Source organism: Theobroma cacao, chromosome 9, assembly GCF_053813885.1.
Source record: "Theobroma cacao isolate CCN51 chromosome 9, ASM5381388v1, whole genome shotgun sequence".
Classification (NCBI taxonomy): Eukaryota; Viridiplantae; Streptophyta; class Magnoliopsida; order Malvales; family Malvaceae; genus Theobroma; species Theobroma cacao.
Window position 1 is genome coordinate 43,601,281 of NC_142647.1, and position 16,354 is coordinate 43,617,634.

Here is a 16,354-nt window from a genome sequence, read left to right on the forward strand (position 1 = left end):
TTAAAATAACACCCAGATTTAATGAAATTTAAGTGAGGGACTAATGACCATCTAAACTCATGGTATAATTGATGAGCAAAACAAAAAAAAAAATCATAATATAATAATATCTCATCCTTGAAGACTAGTAAATTTCCAAAGATGTCATCAACAACCAAAGGCAGGGTAATGAGTGTTGGGCCCGGAAATGCCCAATCTTTGTAGCCTAGTGCAGGCCCAACTACTTTTGTTTGTCCATACCTATGGGCCTAGCATTACTGTTAACAAATAATTAATTGAAGGGTGGAGTTTGATATTATGCTTATGTCTTTTACTTCAAAAAATTTTAATTTAATTTAAAAAAAAAATCAGATTTTCTATTTTGATGCAGAAGGAATTGCACCTAAGCTGTAGATCCAAATGATCACTTAAAGAGAATAAAAAAAAATAATAATAAAAAACAAAAACACAGCTGAAGAATATCTGTTGTAGCATTTTAGAAAACATGATGCATGACGGGTGGCCTACCTTTTTGTGGAGGATCCAATGCTCTCTCAGTTTTGTTCTTGAAACCTATTTTTACAGAATTAATTTGGGTCCACCAACTTACCAGATATGGGCAGAGTGTTATAGAAATGAGGTAATTATTTTGGTAATGGACCAATCTAATGTAACGTGTATAATGATGAATATTTGAAGTTCTAATTTAAAAATTTTATGTTTAAATTTCTATAAATGAAAGACAAGGTATATATTTATATATAAATTCCTCAGTTTTACAATAACAAGAATCTCTCTCTCTCTCCCTTTATGGTAAAGTAGGAAGGAAGGATCTAGAACCACTAAAAAGTGAGTCTAATTAACAAGGAACTTTCTCTCATTGTTAGATGTTTTAATATTTGGAAAAGTAAGAAGGAAGAAGAACCGCTAATTAACATGTCCTTCTCATAAAGAAATAAATAAATAAAAAAGGGAAAGACAAAGACAAAATGGGGTGCTGCTATAGTCTTCCAAAAGTAGGACAGGTGCTTCATTTCAGCTGGTGGCATGTATTTTCAACTTAAATATTATGCTTAACTGGACCATGACATGTACGCAAAACCTCACTCAACTTGTCAATTGTTTTCTTCACCCTTTACTCTCCCTCCTTTTTTCCCTTCAATTTTAAGAAAAAGGAATCAACACTTCAACTCCTGCAAGCTGCGATTCAATTAAAATAATATATATTAATTTCAAGCATGTGTGTATATTTTACACACAGTACAGGCCATGGTGAGAATCACACCTACTCTTTTTCTTCGTACAAGTTAAGAGTTTAGGGTCGGTTTGCTTATAAGAATGGTAATCTCATGGACGGTTGCTTAGTATTCCAGCTGAACTCTGACTTGAGGAACCCAATTTGTGATTTGTGGGGTTACCTGTGCGCCTACATTACCATGGACAAAAGGATGTCCCATGCCCTTGCGGCGGTTATAAATTGAAGGAAGTTGCATTACAAGAGCACTGACTCCTTTTCTTTCAGAGCAATAGAAGCGGATTCAAAGTTTCAGGTCATTACATCAATGGCTCAACTCTTGACTCATTCCATTGAATGTTGATTAATCAAAATATTATAAACAATAATTATTGATTGTGTAAATATTTTGAGTCGTTACGTAAACGAAAACTAAGCTTACAAAGATTGTTTTTAGTTTGTAGACTTTTTTTTTTTAAAAAAAGATATTTTTAAACTTTTTCTTAAAAATAATATTAAAATAAAAATGACAAAATAACCAATAATTAACATGTAAAAATCAATTTGAATAGTCATATTTAATTGAGTCAAAAACCGTTGGGTCACCCATTCTTTTTCCATAAACTTGACTAGTCATATATATTGTTTTTGTCTCAAATATTTCTACTTCTTGATATGGCATGTAATTATTATATTAATTAAAGGGTGGGATCTAATAACATTTATAAAATAATAATGGCCCTATATGGTATCCCAATTATCTTGAATGCATAATATATACATATCATATACATTTTCAAAGTACTTAATTATATATTTGATTTGGAGTTAGGACAATGATTTCCTTTATTGAACTAAAATTAATATTACAGTTTGGAGGAGACTAAGTAGCTTGCTAGGACCGCTAACCAAATCGTGATTGACGTAAAAGAAATCAATTGAAATATTTAAACCGTGCAATTAACACAATCACCAGTACAACATGTTGAACCAAAAAACAATATTATTGGATGCAACGACTGAGTGTGAAGTGTGTGTGAATACGCGTTGTTTGGTACAAAACTTACACCATTCTGTGAGGTTGAGAGCGATAGCTTTGTTTGCATTACAATTAATCTCCTACAATTTGCTTGCACCCGTACATAATTAATGTGAACATATTCTACTTTTTACAATAACTTTAGGACTTCTTATTTCGAGACAATAACATGCCCTTGGACAAAACAGTAACTCACAGCTAATCATGCACCCCATCTTCAACCCCTGCATGCCCCATCTATTATCAATCTATATACAAACTTTGATTCTAAATTGTAATTTTTATTTGTAAATATAGTCTCATAAAAACAAATAAAAAATGGCGTTTTTATAAGATATACATAATACATAATTTCAAGATTTCATTTAAAACACATATACATAATACACGCAATAGTTTTGTATAAAAGTAAAGTTAATTATTCTCTTCCTATATTATATGACAAAGTGATCAGTACACAGAAGATTCTGTGGGGGCTCATACCGATATAATGTGATGTGGAATTCTCTTTTTTGGCTCTTCTCAAAATGCGAGCACATCTTTTTGATAGAACAATTGCAACTCTGCAATGCAAGACCTATGTTTTTTTATGGAAGGGAAGGGTTATAACATATGATCATTTCCATTGTACGAGTATTAAATAACAAAAGAATAAATACTGAAGCCAATGTTAGTAATTTGTGCAAATAAAAGTCTACCCAATTACCCTTAATAAAATAAGATGATTAGGGACATATATAATTAGATGACATTTCCTTAAAAGTTATGTACTCTCCCGGTCCCATAATTAAGGTTCTTTTCTTTTCTTTTCTAATTAGAGGTATGATATGCGCTCTTCACTTCGAGAGAATGTTAGTTATTGTGAATTTTTGCTTAATTTTATATAAAAATATTTAGTTTCTTGACTTTATTCTAATAAAAATTTATATTAATTATATTTTTATCTTCTTTAACAAGTTAGATGACCTCTGTAAGGAGCCAAGCTTAGGAGGTTCATTTTCGAATTTGTTTTAATTTGATTGTTTAGAAGAATGACGTTGAATTTAATTTCTTTGATAATGCTTGTCGACTGTTGAATGTTTCTTTACATCTATTTTTTTTGATATGTTGTGTTTAGATATTAGATGTAATTTATATGTTAAGTGTTAAATTTTATGTATACATATATATATATATTTAAAATTTATAAATTAATAAGGTATTGTTTAAATTGAATTTATATTATTCAAATAATAATTTTCACTTATATTACTCTATATAAATAATTTAATAATAATTTTAAATATTATAATAGATAATAATATAATGAATTATTTAATATTAAATTTAATTAATTAAAATGTTAAATTATATAATATTGATTATTGTTATCAAAAATTAAATTACATAATATTAAATAATATTAATAAATATGAATAAACTGTATAGCATTATTGAAGAATATTAAATGATTATCTGATTAATAAATCAATAATATCAATAAATTATTAATAAATATTAAATTATGAAATAATTATTAAACTATGATAAATTATTGAATTTAATTTATAATATTAAATTATATAATATTAATAAATTATATTATATATTTAATTTATATTTATCACATTTTATATTTTTAAAATTTTAATATGCTAGTATAACTAGTTGATTTTAAAGTGTTTAATATTTAATTAGATATTTTTAAAAGTATTAATATTTTGGATTAAATTTGATATAAGATTTTAAATTATTTATTTATTTAATTTATACTTTTTATAATTAAAATACACATGAATATTATATTTTTATGTGAGCATTACATCTACTTGTGAACAGTGCTAGAAACGGAAACATTGTTTCCGAAAACAATGATGGTAACAAATTCTGGCTTCCAACAATTTTAGAAATTTCGCTTTTATTGTCGAAAAATCGGAAAAAAGCTGAAAACAAAAATCGAAAACATAAAAAAATTTTTAAAAAATATTTTAGGGCTAAAATTTTAAGTTTTATTTTGGAAAGTTTGGGTTTGAATCTTAACAGGAATGATATCAGATTAATGGGGCGAGAGAAGATAGTCTCTCTTCTAATTGAGTAGCTCAAAATTTTTGTAATGCAGAGAAAAGAACTTTTAAGGAATATAGAAAAAAGTGGCAAAATGGAAGTGGAACCTAAACAAACGTAATTGACCCTTTTTATTTGAGTCCAGGTTGGAAAATGGTCACAGCCGTCACAGTAGGGGAAAATACAGTGCAACAAGTGGTCACAGCCATGTTTAACACTAGGTTTAATCAACGTTCAGGAACAAAGAAAAAAAAAAAAAATACTAGCAGTACTACTTGCAATAAAAAGGTGAAAAATCTACGTGCATGGAGGGCCCAAAGACTGCCATTTCTCTTCCTCTTCGGTCTCTTCCACAACGCAGTCAGTCGAGTGGCCCCCCCGCCCCCTCTTCCCATTCACAAGACTCCCCTTCCGAGTTGACTCGTTAGCTGTTTCATTTCCACCGAGTACAAACTCATCACTATTCTTCATCTTGCTAGCTCTTAATTATACTCTTAACCAACCTACTTAATTTGACAGTGTATAATTTGCCTTCATCATCATTCACTTGCTTCAACAAGGCTAGCAAGCTCTTACCTTTCGATCTATTTGTGCACTTTGAACCGGCTCTCTCTCTCAACTCTCCAAGTGTCAACTCCATGGTTGAACTGAACCCATTGAAGCAAACTTGGCAAGCTCTTGTTGCAAGAACGGTCTGCTTGACTCACCTCCCACACCTAGAAAATCCCGGGTTAAGCTTGCTTCAACTTCATTGGAATTTGTGTTGAGCTTTGACACAACAGCTTGGCCTTGTTTTCCATTAGCTTGCATCACCAAATTGTCCATATTCTTGGTGGTGGCGTTATTGACAAATGAGCTCGAGTTTAAATCACCTAATGCAGACCCATCTTTCATAATGGTTGCTCGAGTTGAAGACAATGAACTCACCAATTCGTTTATGTTCTCAGATTGATTCGCTTGCTTGACTAGCTTGTAAACTTCATTCTTGCTCTGATCGTAAGTATTGGCACTCGACATAGTTGAGGGGGATGAGCTCACTAACCCGAAGCCACTGTTATTGAATGCTGGGTTGCTTCTTGTAGATCCCATTTGGGCTGCTTTTTGCAGGAGTGCAGTGGCTGACATGTGAGCCTGGCCTTGTTGGAGACTATTCCGGGTATTATTCGAATACAAAGATGTTATGGATTCAGACAAATTGCCCTTGTTCTCTTCTTCTTCTTTTAGTCCTCGTGGCAATGCTGACACAGAGAGGTTGGCACCTGGAAATGATGCTTCTGGGTACTTGCTGAGCCATTGTGTCTGTGATAGTGATCCAAACATGGTCATTGGTGCTATTCCCAAGTCAGGCAAGCTGGTAGATTTTGTTGCTAAGAAAGCGTTAGCATTACTCGGAATACCAATTGGGTTGAGTTGAGAATTAGCTTGGTCGAGCCATAATTGTAGCCTTGGCTTTTGTCCATTTGCATTCAGATTTTCGACTAGCTCCGGACCAGCAAAATCTGGCCTAAAGCCTGATGAAAACTGGTGCATCCCTGTAGCTTGAGCATTGCTATTGGCCCCATTTATCAAATCATTTCTAAAGGCTGGAATCATAGTCGTTGAAACCGAAGTGAATCTTGCACTTTCTTCGGCTAAAGCATCGCAGAAAGCTCTATGAGTGATGAAGCTGTCCTTCCTGTATGATAAAAAAGAAAAGAAGAAGGAGAAGAATAAAAAAAAACCCATTTCAACTTGTTAATTAAGAGCTGATATATAGCCCTTTTGGGGGACCTCATTAAATTCAAATGTGAAATATGCATTTAATTCTTCAACAAACTAATCATATGAAACAGATATAGTATTTAATTTAAACCAACAGAACTATATATTGCATTTGCATATATTACCTGGAAAAGAGTGTTCCGCAGTCACATCTATACTCTCTAGTGCCACAAATCTTACTATGAGCTTTCCAATCCGACTGAACTGCATACTTCTTTGAACATTTCTCGCACTTCCATTTCTTCTCACCGTGTTTCCTGCTAAAGTGCTTCTTTATTCCTGTGAGGTCTCCCAACGCTCTCGAACGGTCATGGTGGACGCAGGTCTTTTCAGGGCAGATGTAAACCTTTTTTCTAACTTCTTTGTTTGTTCTCTGCTTGAGCTTCCATGGCAGATTGTGACCTCTTCTGTGGAGTTGCAAGTTCTGGTCCCTTTGAAAACCCTTGTTGCAGATTTCACAGATGAATCTGTTGGTTGCCATGAGAGATTTTGGGGACAAAGCAATAACTTCTGCATCCGGATCTGCTTAATTTAATAAATCCAAAAACAAATGAAAAACCATCTAGAAAAACAGTTCTGAAAGCAATAATTGTAGAAGATTGAAGTTAATAGAGAAGCATATGGAAACTTGCCTGGAGTTCCTGGCAAATTTCTTTTCTTCTTCACTGGATTAGCAGTAGGGTTAGTAGGGTTAGGGTTTGAATTTGGTTCTTGAGCTAACCCTCTGATTGTCGAGGGAACAGAAAGCCCATCTTGAGACATCATTTCTGCTACTTTGATGGATTCAAACCACTGCTATCTATCCTAAAGTAGCTAAACAAAATAAACCAAACTAACGAAGCTGAAGCAGCTTTGGGCAACTACTACTTCAAAAACTGATATACTACTACAAAACAAAAGCTTCGCTACAAATAACACAACCCAACAAGTCCCTCCCTCTCCTTGTTTTTGTTTTTTAAATTTAAAAAACAAAAGAAAGATTGAATTTTTTTTGAACTTGTTCTAACTCATGAGGAAACCATATTTTCTTTTTGGTTTGAAACCCAGAAGAAAACACCAAAAAGAAAGCTAGCTGGAGAGAATATTTTCTTCACATCTCTTTCTCTCTCCTTATCTTACACGGCTTCTCTCGAAGTCAGTCAGCCATAGACTCAGCTGGACCACCGTCTATATAAATAATTATACTATACACCAGCACTATTATTTTGTAATATTAAAATGCCACATGTGAGTGAATGTAAAAGGTTTAGATGGGAAAAATAAAATGTGGGAATTACTAAAAATCAAAGATTGGGTATGAGGTAAACCTAAACACAGAGTTGCATTATTTAAAGAAAGAGAATGAAGAAAAGAATATTGTTAATGAAACATTGAAGGGGCAACTGGGTGAAATGGTAAGATATAATTGGTTCAAAATCGGGTCATTTCATATTTATCTCATCTCGAGTTAAGATCGAGTTTGAAGTATATATTATAATCTTTGATCAAATTGATATGAATTCAAGTCATTTTACATTCGAAATTTAAATTTCAATCTTTTTAATTTTGAGGGTTTTCAAGTTTAGATTTTTTTATTTTTAATGAATATGAATTTAATTAATGGGATTCAAACTTAGATGTTTTAAACGAATACTTAGTTCATATATATATATATATATATTCCTTTTGTCACTTGTCTTTAACACCAAACACTAAACGAGAAAGTTTAAAAAGGATTGAATTTTGAAAAGGGGATCATGATTGAGAAAGAGGGGGAAGGGAAAGAGGGTGAAAGAAAAGTGATTCGCCTTTACAGCCAGCCAGCCAGTTTGATTGATGAGGTAAAAATGATTATGCTATAATTGTAACAAGAAGCATGAAGATATTGAGAGAGGAAAGAGAGGAAAAAATTAAAAAGGAAAAAGGTGAAAAGATAGAGGCAGTGCCGTCCGTGAGAGGTGAGTGGGCAATGGGTAGGGAGTAGGGACCCACAAAAGAGATTGTCAGTACGCAAAAGGCAGATAGATACAAAGACAAGAGATGACTGGTACCGCTTGATTTGTCGACTTGGAAAAAAAAAAAATAACAAACAAACCCAGCCCACGAGACTCTCACTCACATTTTTTTTTTCTCTTGGAATTCGCTCCCTTCTCTGGTGGCTTTGGTTTTGGCTGCCAAAACAACAAGAGAATCTTGTACGAGTTGACTCAGTCATTCCCTTCATTCTATAGTAACTTCCGGTTCTGTATATATGTGTCTACTTGATTCGCTTAATCTGGCTCACCCTTGTGCCTGTACTCTATCTCTAACCTTATGCTAATCAACTAGACATAGAATTCTTGGGTTAAAAATGTGGCAAGCTCTCCTCATGTTCATGTAGTACGCAGGTGAATAGCCCTTTACAAATTGTATACATTTGTCAATTAATGAAGGGTCCCTTAACTTGATGTCACTGATCAAGTTGAGTGAAAATATTTAGTGGAGTTTGATTATATGGTCTGACGACAAAAATATTAATGGTCTTTAAGAGACAAAGAGTGGGGGCGAGAGAGAAGCTTCCTCTGCTTGCAAAAATAGGGCTTTGAATTTTAAAATTTTGAATGGGAGAAATTGATTTCACACTTGATATAGCATTATATATGCCTATACAATACAACGTAAGGTGTAATAAGAGAGAAAGCAAAGCCTTGAGATTTTCAAAACCCATTGCTTGATTCACATGTCTCCAACAAAATGTACCCTACAGATGCTCTTTTGGGTAGAAAAAACTTTTCTCCTTTTGAATATGGATTAGCCTATTCATGCATGTGAAATTCATCACTTTTTACGTGGCCAACGAACCTTCCCCATTTGCAATTGCCCGTACGGTCTGCAACATTTTTTTTTTCACATGTGAAATAGACATACGAAGCTGCACTTTGAAGTTGTAATGTGTGTGTGTTTTTTTTTTTCAATATCATAAAAAAATGCTCCAATAATTCAATGTCTAAGATTGCTCACTGACCCATGCCAAAGCCACTTGAAATCCGATTCTATGATCAAACTCTAAGAATTCACCCAAGACGGGGAGGCAAAAAGCTTCAAAGCTTATCTTATGGCCATTAGCCTAGCGAATTTGAGTTTTGAATCTCGAGAGGTCCAAAGAACAAGCCAATAATCAATCCCTTTTCGTCTCAGAGGACACCCCAAATCAATAAGGCTTGATTTGTTATTCGCACATCCATAAACATTAAATTTCAATTTTTCATTATTAGGAAGGATCCAAATATGATTCAACTCAGATTTCATGACAAATCATCAAAGGTTACACTTTGTTAGAACATGGAACTGAAATCAAGAAATGACTTTGAGTTGTGTGATAATGTCACTTTCTTTAAAGTTTTATCCACCCCACTTATAGTGTGCAAAAAAGTTATCAATAGTGTATAAATTTCAAAGATACAATGAAGTTCAATAATTAACGGGGTTTTGCATTGACAAAATTAATACACTAAGCACTCACCGGAGTATGACAAGATTATTAAACTTTTATAATTTTTTTTCAGCAAAACAATATAAAGGAAAACTCGGAGAATATTAGAAACGGAAAGAGATATTGTTGTTTTTGTTGTTTTCTTGTCTGTTCTGTTGTTCCAAAGGAAAGTCTTTTTATAGACATAGGTGCTTATTCCCAACAGGTGGTTGTGTTTGTTTCAAATAGCCACAATTGTTGGTTTTTTCCAATAGAAATTGCTTTTTTTTTTTTCCACTTTCCAATAGATATGACTTTCCTTTTATTTTCCAATATGGGATTGTGTCTCATATTTATTTTATTTGAAAATGTCCAATAATCCTCACCATTTTCAAATTAATCCAAATTTTTCATAATTTTGAAAATCGATTGCATAAAGGAAGGTGTCTTTCAATAGAACTTTCACTTAGTGAAAACATGTCAAAAGTTAATTGAAATTGCATGGCAAACTATGCTTTGAATTAGCTATTCCGTTTAGTTAATTGAATACATCTCATACAAGGATTTCAACACCAATGAATGCACAATATCTGTTGGCCTTTTTATGACTATGTGTTTGCATCCTCTTTTCATGAGTGATGTTAGAGCCAAGCTTTTGAGCTCCTAGAAATGGTCACACTTCACACTTCACACTCACATAGGTAGATCTTGTCAAGAATGCCCTCGTAACTAAAGCATTATAGTAAATTTATGTTACGGGTCTATTAAGAGTATATAACTCATACTTTCCTTACCGCCATGGTTACCTAGCACTTTACTTGGATAGAATATAATATATCATGTTATGGTGCTAGCAGCCATATACAGATCATGTACTTTGTGAACTTAAGACTTGACGTTATACCAATTGTTAAGTCAAGTTTTCACCATAAGTGACTTTCAATTTATGAGTTTGAGCCTTATCCCTTTTGAGGTCTTATTTACAAGATCTCTAGCAATACTTTTCATTAAAGGATGTTCAAAGTATTCACTAAACCTTATAAAAGTTATAGTGATCACTCCATCAAAAATTAATTATTGGACATAGCTATTTCTTAATCAAATATGTCTAGACTTTCCATTATACACTTGCTATATGTTTTTGCTAGAGTTGCTTCACTATTACAATGAATAGAAATTGGAAAGATTAGTTTTGGCCACAAAGATACACCATAGAGTAAATTTCTTAGCCATTTAGTTTCTTTGATGGCAACAGCCAATGTAATAAATTTGGGTGCCATGGTAGAATCCATTATACACGTTTGTTTCTTAGACTTCCAAGAAATGTCACCCCACCAAGCATGAAGATCCATCCGCTTGTGGAAGCATGATCTTCTAAACTTATAATCTAACTAGCATTTGAAATCTTTCTAACACTGATGGATATCCATTATAGCAAAGTCGATAATTGATTATTTTCTTTAAGTACCTTAATACTTTATTTATGGCTTGCCAATGTAAAATACTTGGTTTACTTGTGTACTTGCTTAACTTTCTAATAGCAAATGCTATATTTAGCCTTGAACATGTCATTGCGTACATTAAACAACCAATCACTCTTACATATTATAATTAATCAACAATCCCACCAACATTAGGAACTAATTTAATTTGAGGATCCATGGGTGTAGATGCTGGTATAAAATTACTAGGATCAAACTTTTTAAGTATCTTTTTAATGTAATGCGATTGTGACAAAGTTATGCCATTTTCATTTTAGAATATTTTAATTCCTAAGATGATATTTGTTATTCCCATATCTTTCATTGCAAAGTTATTTGACAAAAACTTTTTTTGTCTTCTTAACTTGTTTCAAATCCATGCAAAAAATTAGCATGTCATCCACATATAAGTAAATTATAACACTTTTAGCATATTGGAACTTGCTATATATGCACTTGTCAGATTCATTTATGTTGTAGCCATTAGTTAAAACGACTTCATCAAATTGTTGATGTCATTGTGTTGGTGATTGTTTAAGCCCATACAAAGATTTGATAAGTTTACAAACTTTATGCTTTTGTCTTGAAACAATAAACCCTTTTGGTTGTTCCATATAGACTTCTTCTTTTAATTCAGCATTTAAAAATGCTATTTTAGCATCCATTTGGTGAATTACCAACTTATAAATTAATGCAAGGGAGATTAGAAGTCTAATTGTAGCAATTCTTATTATTAAAGTATAAGTATTAAAGTAGTTAATCCCTTACTTTTAGGTAAAGCCTTTTGTTACTAATTTTGCTTTGAACTTGTCTAGAGTTCCATCTTCATTTTATTTTTGAAAATCCATTTACAACCTATTAGTTTGGAACCTGGTGGAAGATCAACCAAAATCCAAGTATTATTTCTCATTATTGAGTCTATCCCCAAACTTAAGACTTTTGCTAGTCCTTAAGCAAAACATAAACTAAAATGTAAGACCAAAATGAAGAAAAACAACTTAACTAGAAATCAATTGCACCAATTCATTAATCACTTTTAACATTCTCAAAAGTTAATCCATATTCTCAACTTTAAGCAACACATAAATATTATTCAAGTTCATGCTTCAACTAAAATGCAAACTTATCATTAAGTGGATTTTTGTGTGTGTGTGTGAAATCTTTTCATCAAGAACAATATACAATCTGGATAAGTTTATACGCGTGCAAAATTCAAATTAGTATTAAAATTCTATATATTTTCTTTTCATCTCTCTTTTCACTAATGTAGACTAATACTAAGTTAAAGAACAATAGGACTTTGTTGAGTTTGTGATTATGGCTATGGTTAAGGTAGGATATGGAATAATATGTAGCTTCAATCACCGTAGGCACATAGTCATTCTAAGACCTATTTAGAGCATTATTTTCCTTCATCTAGAATACTCTTTTTTGAATCAAATTTTTCATGACTTTAATCTTTTTCTTTTTCTTTCTTTCCCTTTTTCTTTTTCTTAATTTCACACCCTCAACTTATTTATTTTATTGGGTAGTGAGATGAATACAACCAAACTTTTGAACTTTTCATCATTTTCATCTTTATTAGCTCTTTAACTGTTTAGCTCTTAATACTTCCTAAATTGACTTATGCACTTAGGAATGAAGGATGCAAAAATTCAAATTGTTTATTTAAAGGTTACATTAAGCTCAAAAAGGGTAAACTAAGGATAAATATATAATAAGGTGGCTTGAACGGCTCAATCAGTTCAAAGATGGCCTAATTTCATTTCCTTAACTATGTATAACCTAGGATTTCACCTCAAGAGATATTCAAATAAATTTTAGGATTCTAGACATAATTCAAAATTTTCATACTCACATAAACCTTCTTTAGATATGTATAATGAATCTAACTAAAAGATAATGCACTTAAATTAATGGAAATCACATTCTTACAATGAAGCTTAACATAAGAACTTAACCTAATACTCAAATAATATTCACATTTGCAAAGAATTAAGATGAGAATATAACATGCATAAAATTAAAAAATTAGTACAATTAAAAGAAATTAAAAGAAGTTAGTGTAATTAAATCTAGTTCAAGTTTTAAAACATGCATAAAATTAAAAAAAATTAACGAAAATAAACTAATCTAAAAATATCACAAAAACTAATAACAATAAAATCATCCCCCAAACTTAAATTGCATATTGTCCTCAATGTGAAAAGCTAAAATAGCATAAGGAAAGTAAACTCTCCTATCAATAGTGGCAGTGCATTGAAAGTTCTAATTTTCTTTCGCATGCTCATTTTCATGCTTTCTAAACCTGCACACTCAACAAAATAAGATAGGGAGAGGTTATAACTACTTATTTATACAGAAAAACAAAGACTAACTAAAATAACAACTAAATCTAAATAGTCAATAACTTGACTTTGGTTGAGATCTTCATTCACTCTTTAAGGATGTTTGAGTTTGCATGGAAAAAGCTTGAGGTGTGAAAGTAGCATCCTCTTAAGATTAGGTTGTAGTGGCTTTAACTCAAGATTTGGTGCTTGTTCCACTCAAGGTGGTGGAATAGGCTGACTTTTACCAACTTTTCAAATTGAGTTCTTCTTGAACCATACACTTTTGGTGTAGCCTTCAAAACATGTGTAACATTTGTGAGTTCTTCATTCTTGTCCTTCATTGTTTAATCTTGAACCAAACAAGCTTTAAGAAGTTTCTTTAGATTTTACATAAAAACACCTTAGGTAACTCATTAATTGTATCCAAAAAGGGAATGGAAGGTACACATGGCTTGACTTGTGATGGTGTAGATACTTTCTCTTTTACTTAACTTCTTTATTTTGAACTTGCTTATTATAAGTATTCTCTTGATTTACTTTATCTTCATCATCTATCACATTTTTCCATTTACCTCATCAAGATAGTTACCATATTCTTCTCTTTTAGGGTTACGCTCAGTGTCACTTGGTAAGGTACCTTGAGGTCTATTATTGATAGCACTGACAAGTTGGTCCACTTATGTTTCAGAATTTCTAATTGATGCTGCTTGACTTTGAATAATGGCATCATTCTTTGCCATGTATTGCATAATCATCTTTTCCAAAGTTAGCTTCTTCTCAGGTATACGAGCTCTAACTTGTGATTGAAAACCATTATGGAAAACAAGATATGATGAATATGTAGGACCTTGATCATTACTTCATGAAAAATTTAAGTGATTCCACCCTGAATTGTAATTTTTGGAGTATGAATTGTTTTGCTGCCCTTTGAAGTTTTCATCAAATTACATTGATTTATAATAGGTTGGACAACAATCACTTGAATGGCCATCACCATAAAGCTCGCATGTCACAAAAGGACTCTGAAAAACATTAACACCCCAAGTGTCAATTATTTTCTAAGACAAAGCATGTACTTAGATGGTCAAAGCACTAATAGCCAATTCATAATCACTAGCAACCATCCTAAGCACAAATTGTTTAGATGGCCATTGATAGTTATAATAATTCATCACCTCAATTAGAAGTACTTGAAAAATAAAAAAAAAAAGAAAAACTCAAATTAAGATTAATTTGTGAATATTAGTATTAGTAAAATAAATAGGAGAACAAATCCCCGGTAACGACTTCAAAAACTTGTTTTCGATTTTGCACACACAAGTATACGTATTGAACAAGTAATATAGATAGTAAGTCCAAAATCGTATCCCATAGAGATTTCTTCCTAATTGTTCATTAAGTACCAAAATTATGACTGATCAATCTTATTCAAGTAACTTGTTTTTGTAGAAAATTAATTAAATCTAAATTCAATTTAAAACTAAATTAATTAACAAAAACTAAAAATTCACTAAAGAAAGGTAATAGATTAAAACCTAGGATTATGGGTTCATTCAACATTTCATCTGATACAAGTCTTCGTTGAGATGCTTGCACAAATATCTAACTTAATTGGATCATTATATGTTTATAGCAATCAATTAAATAAAGTTCATTAAGCTAGTGTTCTAATTTGATTATATATGGCAATTGGCGTACGTCTACCTGAATCGTGAATTAGATCACCTAATTGACATGAATATGCACTATTTAAATTTAGTCCAATCTAAAATCTCTTTGTCGAATTTCAATTAGATTCACAAATTAGTTAATTGTTGATCAGACAATTAAAAACGTTAAGAACAAATTTAAATAAGCAAAATTATACCCGTTCATAGTAAATAAAGAGAAACAAATATTCAGACTACATGTTGAAATCCACCACAAGCCTAGAAAAATAGTTTAGATCATAATATCTATTAAAAACTTCATCCAAAGAAAATTAGCCATTAATACAAGTCAGGAAAATAAGAATAACCCAAAAGTAGAGAGAGAAAACTAACAGTTGAAGTTTTGTGATCTTGATTCTCTCTCAAATTCTCTTGCTTTCTTACTTTGTTTTTGGTTCTTTTTCTCCAGAGAAATTGCTTGTTGCCTCCTCCCAGAAATCTCTGAAAAAGGCCCCTTAAATATCCTCCAAAACCTCTAACTTCCAAAATCTCGTAAGATGCTTATTTTTGGGAAATTCCTCTCAAAGGTTTTGTGTTGAAATCTGGCCTAAAAGTCTTTTCAGCATCATAGTGCTGGCTTCTTGATGATTTTTCTCCATTATCCCTTTTGAACTGGGCAAAATTGTAATTATGAAAGTTGTATCACTGTCTCATAGCTTCATAATGACTCAAGAATCACATCAATTGGACTTTTGGAGTGAAAGATATTCTCAAAATACTGAATCATGTTCAGTCCATGTAGACTGCTGCAGTACTCCAACTTCAACAAGGATTTTGACTATGATCTGATCAGAAATGGGCAAAGTGATAAACATCAAAGTTGTATATCTTCCTCTTATATTTCTAGTGGTATAAGAATCACCTCATTTGGAGTTTGGTAGAGAGAGTTATGATCAAAATACCGCAACATATTTAAAAAATTCTGCACTTAATCATTCTTGCTCGATTCACCTCCACGAAGTTTTATGTACTTGCACACCTTCAAAACAAAGATTAAACTAGTGATGGCTCAAATTAGAACTTTTAACATAGAAATAAGGTAAAATTACCAAAATTAAAATATTCCAACAGGTATTAAACTTAATAATGAAAACCATAAAAACTATCTAAAATTACTTAAAAACTCAAGAACTTAACTATTTTGAATAATCAAAATAACTTTATATCATAGAGTTATCATTGCTTCTTTCCAATATGCAGAATCTTGAGACTTTATTGGCTCATCATAAGGTGTGACTCCAAATTAAGACAATAAGGAATTTCATTATCTATATTTTCTTCTATTCCTTTTACTAGGAACATATAACAGTTGGATCAAAATCTTTTGCCTTTCTAGTCCTTTTTCTTT

The 16,354-nt window shown here is 31.9% G+C and overlaps 1 protein-coding gene across 1 annotated transcript; it reads right to left on the reverse strand.

Annotated features, from left to right (window-relative positions):
• Nucleotides 1–4,396: 4,396 nt before the first annotated feature.
• On the reverse strand, nucleotides 4,397–7,209 carry LOC18590071 (zinc finger protein JACKDAW). Its single transcript, XM_018127432.2, has 3 exons — nucleotides 6,689–7,209; nucleotides 6,182–6,578; nucleotides 4,397–5,970 (listed from the first exon to the last, which is right to left on the reverse strand). Exons 1-3 carry the CDS (start codon nucleotides 6,819–6,821, stop codon nucleotides 4,926–4,928), a joined length of 1,575 nt encoding a protein of 524 aa, XP_017982921.2. The 5' UTR covers nucleotides 6,822–7,209; the 3' UTR covers nucleotides 4,397–4,925.
• Between the last annotated feature and the right edge of the window lie 9,145 nt (nucleotides 7,210–16,354).